At 46.3% G+C, this 12,784-nt stretch overlaps 1 protein-coding gene across 12 annotated transcripts in view; it reads left to right on the top strand.

Annotated features, from left to right (window-relative positions):
• The window catches only part of PTK2 (protein tyrosine kinase 2), a 264,175-nt gene that overhangs the window by 163,826 nt on the left and 87,565 nt on the right, over nucleotides 1-12,784 (top strand). For all 12 annotated transcript variants that reach the window (XM_087864579.1, XM_087864566.1, XM_087864570.1 and 9 more), the window contains 2 exons: nucleotides 5,822-5,852; nucleotides 8,394-8,446. In XM_087864579.1, coding sequence (XP_087720705.1) covers nucleotides 5,822-5,852; nucleotides 8,394-8,446 — 84 coding nt within the window. The remainder of the gene's footprint in view (nucleotides 1-5,821; nucleotides 5,853-8,393; nucleotides 8,447-12,784) is intronic.

Genomic DNA, 12,784 nt, shown 5'->3' on the forward strand with positions numbered 1-12,784 from the left:
ACCAGTGTTGGTGTTCAGGCTGCTGGGTTCGGGCAACACACGAGTGCTTTCTAGGCTGCTGTCAGTGTTTGTAGATAAATTTTTGGGATTATGTTCTGGATTGTTATATTTTTTTTCAGGTCTCCTTTGTAACTCATGTGAAATAAAGTATCTTTCTGTTTTTTCTTATAGATCTCAAAAGCTTAGAGCAAAGAACAATATTAGTTCTAAGGCTTGCTGTAAAATCCATGATTAAAATGAATAATTGTCCTAGAAACAAGGCTGTTATCACTTCAGAAGTGATGTGAGGTTCTTGCAAGGCAGTAAGAAGGGTTGTTTCAGAAGGTTTGGATTTCTGAAATAGTCACAGAATGTTCCAGCAGGATAATAGCGTAGTGGTAGCAGGAAAAATCTGGGCTTTAGCAATGTATCCGTTTGTATGTTCAAATCGCAAGTCCTCTGTGCTGCCATCTGTAAATTGCTTGACCTTTCTGTGCCTCGGTTCTCTATAACACACAATGAGTGGCACCTATCTTTGGTTTCGGGAGGATGAATGACTTCATTAATGTGGAAGGCTTGGAACTGTGTCTGGCAGATGCATTGGCCATAAATGTTAGCGTTGTTTCCGTGGCTGCTGCTAGCTGCAGTGCGATCCTGACATCCTATGAGAACCTGGACTCTGACCGTCCTCATCTGTAAAGAATGACACCTGCTTTATGGTGTGGTAGGTGGGTCCACAGGGGGGCCCACAAAGCAGCCACCTCTGTGGCAGGTAGACACAGGTTCCCTTGCAGCCCTCGCCTCCGTGACCAGGACCATCACAGAAAAGTAGTGCTGAGGGGCCGAGTGCTGTGTGTCCAGGTACGTGGCCCGGAGAGGAGATAGGAAAGTAGACGATGATGTCCTGAACTCCTGGTAAAGACCCTGCAGAAAGCCCGGCCTGCCAGCCACCAGTGCCCTGTGCTGACAGAGCGGTTGGAGGGAGCAGTCGGGGTGGGGGGCAGTGTGAAGCAGAGGAATCATTGGAACCTTTGTGTAAAAGTTAGTGTCATGATGTGCTCTGAATACAACAGCTAAAGCCACAGCCAGAAGGCCAGTACGTGTGTGGATCCTGGGAGACGACTCATCTAGTAAAAATCTTTATGATACTGTGATCACACCAGTAAAACCTATTAATTTTTTTTCTAACAGAGTGTATATTTAGATTTATAGTAGTTTTCTTTGTATGAAATATAGAAATGAAGTTGCTTTTAGAAAGTTCTAAAAGCCTGCTCTGTTAAAACTCGTACAGACATAAACTCTTGATTTTTCATTTTGTGGTTTAAGCAGAGGTAACGTACCTTGCAAATATTATTTAAATGTTTTGGGAAAATTCCTTTCCATGAAGATAGTATTTTGTGACAGTGTTCAATGTGACATATTGCCTGTCTCCTTTTTAGTAAATAATTTTAAAAATTTTACCCTAATTTACCAAATGTTCTTTATCAGTTTGTACACACACAAAAATAACATTCAGACATTAAGCATTAAATAAGCCAGCCATTCCGTGTTTGAAACTCAACACCTTCCTGTGTTGGTTTTTAATTGGCTTTTTTTTCTCCTTAGGGATAAACATTTTGATATCACATCTTGTGAACTGAGATGCATTAAGTTCTTCATGCATATGACAAGAGCACAAGTGAAAACGCTTCTCATAAAATCCTAGTAGGGCGCTGGCTCTTAGCAATTTTACGTTGTCCTTACAGAATGTGATACTAGACTCGATAATTTACCTTAGTCTCAATCCTCGCATGTTCATTTATTACACAACTATTTTATAATGGATACCTAAAGTGGAGATGTACTGCCTAATGGAAATAATACTTTAAATCAAACATTTTTAATGGATTATAGTAAAAAATATATGTGGACAAGAGCACATGAGCATTTTTTAATTTAGATTTTTTTGAAATTTCTAATAAATTTAGAACATGTTTCTGCAATCCAGTGCCCCATTTTCCTGGCAGCATGCTTTTAATAACGCTTCTCTGTGCACCCATGTGTCTCCTCTAGACTGTAAACTGTTTAATGGTGAGCAGCGTGTCCATGTTGACGTGCACAACAGAGACACAGTCCTAAGTGATCTGTAGGTCAGACTTGTGAGCTGTGAGCGTGCTCAGACGCACTTGGTTAGTTCTGTGATTCACCACAATTACTCTGCACGTACAAAGTGTGGGTGGAAAACATAATTAGAGCCACAAGCAAGATATCCTGAACCGAGTTCCATCAGAGTTGCTAAAAGACCTTGGCCCTTACTGTAGGGCGTTAGCTAGCCTATGCCTCACCCACAAGAAAGCTCAGTGGCAGTTTTTCAATTTTAGTAAAATTCTCCTCAGAGGAAAGAATGATGCAAATTAACACAGGGTCATAATTTCCTCATTCCTCAGAAGATTTCCTGTATGCGGGATGATGATAAGCCTGTACCTGGGAGGGAGGGGATGTGTGCTTCTAAGATGTCACGACCCAGAGTGTAGCAAGAACAGAATTGACAGGGTTGGTTATGTAAACGTGAAAGCACTTCTGTTAGTAAAAGAAACATTTTTTAAAGCTGAGATACAGGAGGGAAAACATCTGTGACACAGACAACAAAGAATTACAATCTCTTTCTCGTGTGTTCTTCCAGCTCATTAAGACAAGCCAGTATGAAAATAGGCTCCTTGTAGAGGAGTGGACCCGCAGATGTGCAGTAAGCATTGGACACCAGCAGTGACAGATGCGTTTTCTGGTTTTAGTTTGGTGATGTGACTCATCTTCCATTTCATCCTTGGCAGGGCTTGGAAGATGTGCTCTCATGCTTGGTTGGTGTCCGTGTAAGTTGTTGGAGGCCCGTGTAGCGGTGGCACCCCGCCCGTTGTCCACCTCCGAGAAATCCTCTTGCAGAATCAGACAGACACGGGATGTTCACTCTGCAGTGTTTCTAGTAGCTCAAGACCAGAAACAGCCTAAGTGGCCACACGGTGGGAAGCAATCCCTACCTCATAGATACTCCGCACCTGTGAAAAACCATGAGAGGGCGCTGTTTTCGTGCTAAAAGCCTACACGTGCGCGTGCGCACACACATAAATGTAGCCAAACATCTGTGTGTGTGTGTGTGTGTGTTCGCCAGTGTAAGAGGAGCCTGGAAATCTGGGCAGCTAAGTGACCGACTGTGGACGGGGAGTACTCCCAGGGAGGTGGAGATGTGTCGAAGCGGGGGAGGAGCCTTCGGCATTTCCACTCCTTTCTACAGTATGCGCCTTTATGATTCAGATTTGTTACAGGGAATCTGCATTGTTTAATTTAAAAAACAGATAAAAACTTTTATTCAAAAATTAAAAGTCAAATACAAAGATTAATACAGAGATACACCCTTATTCCTAAAGGATTTATTCCGCGGAATAAGATATCTACATTGGGAATGACACAGGAAGTCATACGTTAGGCATTCAGCTTATAAATTTAAAGGAATGTTAAAAATTAACACCCAGAACCAGGCATTTTAGTTGGTGAGTACTGGGTTTTTATAACACTGCTGCTACTAGTGTGTGGTGCCGTTTTACTCCGTGATCTGTAACTTGCTTCCTGAAAGTGTACCCTCAAGGTCCTTCCGTTGTTAATCAGCTCATTTACAGCCTTCTTCCTGCTCCTGCCCAGCTGCTTAGGAAGTCTATTAACCAAGTGTTTATGAACTGGTCTCTTTTTCTCTCCAAGGAAGGAGACACCGCAACAAAGAGTGCAGACAGCTAGTGGCCACACTGATGGGTCACGGGCAAGGCCATTACTAATGGACAGTGGTGGGTGTAATTGGAGCATTCATGGGTGGTCAACTAATGATAGGATTTTCTCGTAACTCCACACTTGGCCTTCGTGGTGTCACATGGTTATTTTGCTTGAAATGTGGACGTCAGAAAGTCAGAGTGAGGCAGTGCGGATGGAACTGTGGCAGTGTACTGGGTACCACACGGTGGTTGTCTACATTCCGCGCTACTCATGCCTCACCACTGTCCCTGCAAACCAGACAGTCCGGTTTCTGTTTTGTAGGTACATAAACAATTGTTCAGAAAGAGTCACTCACGTGGGGTCCAAGGCTGATTCAGTCCTTCATTTACCAAGTGGTGGTCTGAGAACCTTCTGAGCGCAGGGTGCTGTGCTGAGTGTTAGAGACACCTGCGTGCAGGTTAAGTCCGACCTTCAGGTGCTCTGGTACATGGACGTGCCCTGGAATGAGGCAGAAGCACAGCACGCCATCCAGACCAGAACCAGCTGAGGTGCTGCAGACGGGCTCCCTGGAGCTCAGATTGGGCTTGAATGGAGCTTTTTTTTTTTTAAAGAGTATTAGATTATTTATTTATTTTTAAATTCTAGTTCGTTAACATACAGTGCAATATTGGTTTCTGGAGTAGCATTCAGTGATCCATCACTTACATACAATACCTAGTGCTCATCACAAGTGCCCCCCCCTTAATACCCATCACCCATCTAGCCCGTCCCCCACCGGATTGAGCTTTGAGAAATTGAGGAACGGTATTTCTACCAGAAGGAAGAGCATCTTTCAAGGACTGGAGCGTGTGAAGGCAGCATGATGTGTTCAGGGAAATATGCAGTCACCCGGGACCAGGGAACAGTAGAGAATAAGACTGGGGAGACAGGACAAAGGTAACTTCTGGGGGCGGAGAGCTCTTGGGGCTGCGTTCTAGGGCAAGTGCAAGGAGCAGAACTGTAGACAGCAATTGTGACTGCACTGTGGACACTAATGCGCTGCCTGGGAGGGCATCACAGAGATGGGTGGTAGGTGGGCGGACACCCCGAAGATGGAGATAGGGTGGTGTTGTGTGCTTTGTGGGTTAAGCAGATGTGCTTAAATTTCAGCTTAAGAGCCATCCAGAGGGTCGCCTCTCTGGCTCCAGTCAGTAGAGCATGCGACTCTTAATCTCAGGGTTATGAGTTCAAGTCCCACATTGAGTGTAGACATTACTTAAAAATAAAATCTTAAAAAAAAAAAGCCAATGGAGACACTACAAGTTTAAGCAAGGGAATGACTTGATGAGTGTGTATTGGGGGGAAGATTATCCTGGTAGTAACTTAGCTCAGGGATGGAGTAGGAGAGAAGATTAGTTAGGTGCCTGTTAGATTTATACAGATAGAAGACATTGAACTGGGGGCTCCGTGCTTCCTGCTTGACAGAAGGAGGGTGGGGAGAGAGCCTCTCCACCAACCACCAAACGGAGTCCCGTGCTTCACTGTGACGAGAGCGAGAGCGGCAGGAGCCAGGGCCGGGAGCGACGCGCCCACCCCTGGCACGGGGGGCGGGGGGGGGGGGCGGGGAGGTGACCCCCCGGCACATGCTGCAGGCCTGCTTGCTTCCTGGGCTGCTCTGGGGCATCAGTCCCTCGGCCTCCGCACATCCCGAGGATCAGTTGTCCTGTGTTTGTGTTTCCTAGACAGGTTTTGGTGTTGCTACTACTGAGCATTTTTATCAGAGGACAACATGGCCAGTCCTTTGGTGTAAAGGAATGTTGACTTTGAGCATAAGAGATCCTTCATCTTTCAGGGTCTCCTGGGAAGGATGTCTTTCACCAACTTAGCACCTCAGGGCTTTGTTCTGATTAGGCAGTACCTTTTACACAATGTGCACCTCCAGTCGGTTTATGTGTGTTGTAAATGTTGAAAATAAACCACGAAAGCCTAAGATACGCAGTATAATAACTTCCTTATTAGAGGGTTATTGCTAAATTCTGGACTAAGACTTACCCTTGTTCTCTGATTGCTATACATAATCTTGAAATAGGAGGGACCTCATCTCTCTCTCTTTCTCTTTCTCCAGAAGGTGAACGGGCTTTGCCATCAATACCAAAGTAAGTGCTGTCTTGTGCATTTTGTTACTTAGTTGTGTTAGAAACTGTCAAGCAATCACCTGCTTTATTTTCCATTTGCCTGAATCATCAAATTCCTGTGTATACAACTAGGGAAGAAGAAAACAAGTATTGCCAGAGAGAAGTCAAATCAGTTGTAAATCGTGTTATGTATTTAGGTTTAACCAAAAGTTTCAAATGACTTTCCCCTTAAGTTCATTGAGCAGCTGGAGGACTGTCCCAGCGACAGTACCAGGGAGGCCTGTTGATGGTTTATACTCAGCACTCACCTTTGTAAGAACCTGAGAATTGGTGCCATTCTGGCCATTTTACAAGTGAGAAAAGTAAACATAAGTGATTTATGTTCATTTTTTAAGTTGTTGATGTCATGAATTTCATAGTAGATGTGTTGATCTAAAAGATTAAAAAGAATTGAGCAGTGATGCCAGAAGAACTTAGTAACTTCCCTGGGGTCAGCCAGCATGCGAGGGACTGGGGACCAAATGAAAGTTAAAATTGGGAGATGTGGACACATCGGTGAGTAAGCATCGCAGCCCAGTGCTGAGCACTCCAGATCTCATGACACCTGCAGGCGCTGCTGCTGCTCTGTGGATAAAGGCTAGCATCCTTGGGCCAGCGGGCTGGCCCCCCCACCGCTGGCCCCCGCCGGCCCCTCTAGGCATGCTTCACCACCATTCATATTGTTCTTCAGCTCTGTTGAACTTCCTTTAGTTACTGGAGTAAACGGTCCTTTCTTTACCTGCAGGCCATTGTAAATGCTCTTTGCTCACAGGCCCCACTCGTCCTCCAGCCTCCCTAGCCTTGCCTAGCCCTGCTCTTCTTTCTGGGCTCTAGAAACCTCCCACGATTGCCCAGTCCTGAGAGCACCCTCGTGTGCTTCCCCATAACACCTTCTTACTTGCTGGAGGACTTATCACACTTGGCAAAATTACCTCTTTGCTTATCCGTGGCCCCGGGGCCTCGTGGAAGCCAGGGTCACGTGGCATCATAGACCTGGCCCGGGGAGTATCGCGTGTGGGAGGTGCACCATAGCTGTGCGGGTGGGTGGAGGAGGGATGGGTCAAAGCAGCTTGCTTTCAGCTCTCAGGCAGTGTGTTTCACAAACTCAGTAATGTTTAATAGATATTTATTAATGTCCCACATTAGGCCAGAAACTAATGCCCAGAATATCTTCAACTGTAGGAAATCTATAAGAGATGACTTTGAGATTGAAATATGCAGAATTGTAAACACAGATACAAAAGTGGGTGAAGACAGGAGTAGGTTAGAAGTGAAAACAGATGCTAGAAACACTGACTGAGAAAGCAAACTTTAAAAGAGTGACATTGCCACAAATCAGAGCAGCAGATGCTGTGGTGGCTGTTGGTCGGAGAGCTGGCTGGTGAAATCCACGGGCTGGTGAGCAAGCTGATTTGCAGCAGCCCCCAGACACGCGGCATGGGAGAGGAAGAGCCCACGGCGCAGGCAGCAGGGCGTGGAAGCCGATGGCCCGACCTGCCGTGGTGGTTCAGACAGTTGTCAGGAGTCACGTAGCTGCAGTGGAGGAGAAACCTGTGATTTGTCACACAGCAGCTGTGATTCAACTTCAAAGATCATTAGATCTCGGATACATAAAGAACTCAGTAAAAGTCCCATGGCTTTATGCTGAGGTCACTGATCGTAGAGGCTCCACAGCTGCATACTGAATTGTCCTCATTCCCGAGAAGGATCTACTCTTCAGGTCCTGTGTTTCCCGGTGGAAAGTCTATGTACTAGAACCATGTTCTGTTCCGCAGTTCTATAATTCATGCTTACATATCTGGAAGAGTTTTCTTCTATGAAAACGTCAAAGTCACTAAATCTAAAGAGTCTGGGGTTCCTTTTCTTTCTCTGTGCTTTGTGCTTTCCAAAAATGTAAAACTGAACTGCGCTTCTATTTTTTAAATGTCAATAAGACTTTTGGCCAAATTTTTATTTTATGTGGGTAAATACGTAAAACACACCTGTTGTTGGGACATTTTATGAAACAAGTAACCAGATACATTAAGATTACGTTTTTTTAAAGTCTGTAAATAATAAAAGTAGGTGTTCATGTCCTGCCTGCTTTTTTACATGCTCTAAATTTAAGAAGGACCAGGTACACTCCAGTTTTTCAGATTACGTTTTAGAATGCAGTTTCAACTCCAGGTGTTTCTTTTCCCTCTACTTTATAAGTGTGGAGCAATCCCTTACAGGCTAACATTGCAGTGTAGAATTTTATCTGACCCACGCACCCACCAGGTGGCGAGTGGTGGTGTAGGGCTGAAGCCGCTGTCGTGACTGGCTCTCTCTGAGCAGCTCAGCGCTCCTCCAGTTGCCTGTTGTAATTCCCGACTTGTAAAAGAGTGGAGCAGTCTGGTTATTTTAAGTGCCTCAGGCAGCAGTGCTTAATCTTTTAAAAATCACCCTCGGAGGTGTGCAGTCTCCATGGGAAATGGCCTGGTCCTGACTGTGGCACCCTGTTTGTCAGCATGGCACTCACGGCTTTGCTCCTCTCTGTTTCAGGCTGGCCAACAGCGAGAAGCAAGGCGTGCGGACACACGCGGTCTCCGTATCAGGTGAGAGGCTCCACCCAGAAAGCCCCAGACAGAGCTGCCGAGCATAAATGTTCATGTGCTATAGAAGGAGTGGGCTCTTTATTGTGATTGCTCTTTCTAGAATAGCTTAGAAAGCTGAGCAGTTTGACTACCCAAAGCTCCATCATTTTAACGTGATTAAATAGGTTTAAATATGGCGCACAGATTTGCTTTAGAGGAGACGTGTATATGTAATTCCAGATTACTTCCAAGACTGTATAGAATCCGAGTTATTTTTCACTTGTACTGTCATGTTGATCAGATTTAGAGTGAACCTTTTTACTTTTGAACTTGCCATCATAATTTGTCTTTGCAACTTAGAATGTAACAGTATATATTTTGTGTATTTATTGTTTTGAGTTCAGGAAATGCAAAATGTTTTTCAATGGTTTCTGTCTTTCACAATTAACATCAAGTGGTGGTTGCATATTGCTCTTGTGAGAGATGTAGAGAAGATACTGGCACAAGCAGTGTGTTCACTATTATTTTTGCTGGTGTCACGAGGATGGTGTGCTTTCCTTGGTGTGTTTTCAAAAAATATGTGCCTTTTTCCCCCATTGAAAAATGTGGGAAATGGAAGAAAGCGGGAACAGGAAGCATCTTCTGTGGACCCAAATTTGGTGTCTTTTATACGTACACACAGTTATGCATGTGCGTGCACACGTGAACACAATACACGGACATGCATACGTGTACACATACATGTACATACATGCATACACATATGCCTACCGTCCAGTCTGAGCTCTGTGCTACGTTTCTACAACAGCAGCTTCCTAGTAACTCCAGTGTCTGATAATCTGACTCAAAAGAAACCTAATTCCTATTCATTTGATTTCCCTTGAGTTATTTTTTCCTGAAATTGAGCTTTGTGCTTTTGCCTAGTCGATGACTATATTCTTTCCTAGTGTTCCAGCATACAAATGTAATTGTTTATTTTTTATTGTGCACAAACACCCCACAAGCCCTCTCTCAAGAAGTGTCTGTGCCCATCTTTATATACTTGGCAAAGACTCTAGTGAAGAGATGTGGCACAAGCATGTGTCAGAGCACTGCGGTCACTCCAGGTTGAGCTGGAGAGCGTTTTGAGTACTCAAGCTTGGGCCCTTGGCCGGTGTCAGATGCCTGGTGGGTTGTCAGCACGTTCTAAAAGAATAGTCCGTCGTGCTGGCATGCTGCCTTCACCGATGTGCTCTCCTAACCCAGCAGTGGTGCTGGAGCACTACGGGGTGCTTGACGTCGGCACGTGTTGGGCCCGTCCCTTGTTCAGGCCGTGGTTTTGGGGCACAGGAGATGGGGCAGACGTACACCAGGCCCTCGGGGAATTTGTGTTCTAGTTAGAGAGACTAAAGCCACTCTGTGCTCAAGTGGTGAGCGTGGCGAAGGATTCTGTCTATGAGCAGGCCTGGGTCCAGAGGAGAGGAGGATGGCCAGCGCCCCGGGATGACCTGCAGCGTGCCATGTAGGACAGGTGAAAGCGGGGCCAGCTGTGCGTGACTCTCAGAGCTCCATGCCATCGTCCTGCAGGCCACAAGCAGCTGCACAAGCGAGCCCTGGGGAGCGCCCCCATGCGGGCCAGTGCACACCCCAGCCCCACGCTGAACAGAGAGCAGAGGTGCCCTATTAGGTGCGTCAGGACTCTGCGCTCAGATGAGGTCCTCAGAGACCCTTCACATCTTGTTCCTTCTCCTGTTTTCCTAACCCCTTTGATCAGTGTCCTTACTGCTTCAGGCTTTGAACCTCAGGATTTTTAGCAGCTGATCATCTTTGAACATCCGGGTTTTACCTCTCCCTGCCACCCATCCTTTCCCATCCTGCCTTCACTCTTCTCTGTAGCTGTCCCATAGCCACAGGTCGGACCTCAGTCCCTTCTCCATGTTAGTTAATTGAATTGCCATCATATGTATATAATTTAAATAGGCAGCTCTCTGGTCATTAGTAACTTTCGGTTATAATTTACAGTTAGACAAAGTTTAGGTTCCTTGGCCCAGCCCTCAGAGGCGCGCACGCGCACACGCACACACACACACACACACACACACACACACACACACACACTGTTTTCCAGCCTCAGAGAGCAGGGACCTGTGCTCCTCCACCCACCTTCTCACAGAGGTCGTTGAGCTTGCTTGAGCTGCCCTGTTGGCCAGGACGTTGTTGTCACCGTCACGTGTCACAGTCTTCCCATTCTTACGGTGACACTGTCTCTTACGTGGTTGTCACTGTGGTCATTTACAGCTGCAGGCGAGGGAGAGCACTTCGTGTTCGGGGGATCCTTAGCAACAGCACCCATGGCTTCAGAGTCCCATGCACCCTTAGTCATCCCGCCTGCTGCTTGCTTACTCAGTGAATGGAGCTAACAGGTGTGGCGTACTTATGTCTTCCACAAAGACTATGAAACATAACATCTGGCCCACCAGGAGCTTGCCTCACACTTAATCCGGAAGCTGTTACGTTGATACCTAGAAAGCCAGTACTGTTTCTTTACCGAGCGGTCTGGAAACCTGCACCACGAGGTTGTGATTCTGGCCTCCTGAGGGAGAGATCCAGTGGCCCCAGTCCCTGCAGACTCTGCATCTGCTTCCCCCACAGCGAGCCCACTCTCTTTCTCCAGGCTCCCGGGGTGAGGTTACAGTCCAGTGGCATGCCCCCCACAAGTGCGTGCTTTTCTGTCACACTCCGTCTCATTGAACCCCTCGTGAGCCCTGCAAGATGGCTGTTATTCCACTGTGACGTTTTGCACATTGCATTAATTCAGCCAGCAAGTACCGTGTACTGGCTGTGTGCAGGCACTGCTCTGGGTGCTGGGGTAAGATAGTGAAAGCAAGGCCGGGTCCCTTCCTTTATGGAGTTGGCAGTCTGTGGAAGAGACAGACCAGAGACACTGGATTAAAATCAAACAGGTAAACCGAGAGCAGTAAGGGGGAGGCTACTGAAAATTATGGTCAAGGGGCACCTGCCTGGTTTAGTCAGTGGAGTGCGCGACTCTTGATCTTGGGATCATGAGTTCGAGCCCCACATTGGGAGTAGAGATTATGTAAATAAATAAAACTTTTTAAGAAATAATAAAGTTGTGGTCAAGAAAAGTATCTCTGAGCAGGTAACATGTGGGCAGGTAACTGAGTGAAGTGAGAGATCGAGCGTGCAGACAGGGAGACGCAGAGCACTAGGCCCTGGAACAGGAGCTTAGAGAATGCGGGCAGCAGCCGAGGTCACAGGGAACAGGGAGAGGGGCCAGGAGATGCAGCAGGCACAACAGTTAAGACTCAGGAGCTTGGCCAGGGCCAGGGAGGTGACAGGACTCTCTTTAGTGAGCATTCAGAATGGTTTCACGGCATTAAAACCTTCACGTGCTTTGGATGTGATCTTGTTCAAGCCCTACGACAGCCTTACAGGGCCTTTTTCATCCCCGTTTCACAGATCTGAGGAAGGAAATTCAGAAAGTAAACATTCTGTTAGTGTCACACCTGAAATTGATGGAGCTAGGATTGGAACTCGGTCATTATTGCTCCCTAGGTGAGACTTTCAGTGTCAGTTCAGAGGAGTTTCCCTCGGGTACAGACGAAGAAGCACTTGGAACGTGGAGAAAGTGGAACTTGTCTGACTGCCCTGTTTCTGAAAAGTTCTTACCTGGTCTTCAAGACAAGATTCAGATGTCACCACCTCCTAGAAGCCTTCCCTGACTACTCCAGGACTCCTTCCTCAGAGTATTCTAGCCCACCGTCCATTTTCTGTTATGGAAAGTCTTTAGATGGATGTGATCATTTTAGAAACCATCTTGTTCACTAGATCACAGCCCCATCATCAGCAAAGACATGTTCTATTTGCTTATTGACTGGGACATCAGTACTTAGGAACTGTTTTTAAGTGAGTTGATGGATGCCTGAGCAAGGTGTGGAGACAGGCCAGGACTTAGGAATGCAGTTCCAGGAGTGGGAGCAGAAGGAAGAAAGGCAGGAACACTCCGAGCTCGCAGGGACGAGTCACTGGGCTCTCAGGTGATGGCGTGTGAGCTCATCACTATGAATTGTTTGGATGCTTTCTGTGGAGGTTTTGGACAAAGGGCATGGACGCTTGCCAACAGGAAGAATGAAGGTCTAGATAACCGAAGACCGTTTTCAACTCTTGATGGATCCCTGGTTGGGGAATAAAGCAGAATCCTGACTTTGAGAGGGGAGGTGCCAGGCACTCATTCGTATTTTCTTGTAAAGTAAGTGTCAGTACTCAATCATCTTCATTAAGATCACAGTTGAATTCCACGTTGAATTATGGAGAGTTTATCTTTGAAATCTAAACAAAGTTGCCCTAGGAAAATAAATG

The sequence above is a fragment of the Ursus americanus genome, chromosome 9, assembly GCF_024610735.1.
Source record: "Ursus americanus isolate L20-20 chromosome 9, mUrsAme1.1.p, whole genome shotgun sequence".
In the NCBI taxonomy this organism is placed as follows: Eukaryota; Metazoa; Chordata; class Mammalia; order Carnivora; family Ursidae; genus Ursus; species Ursus americanus.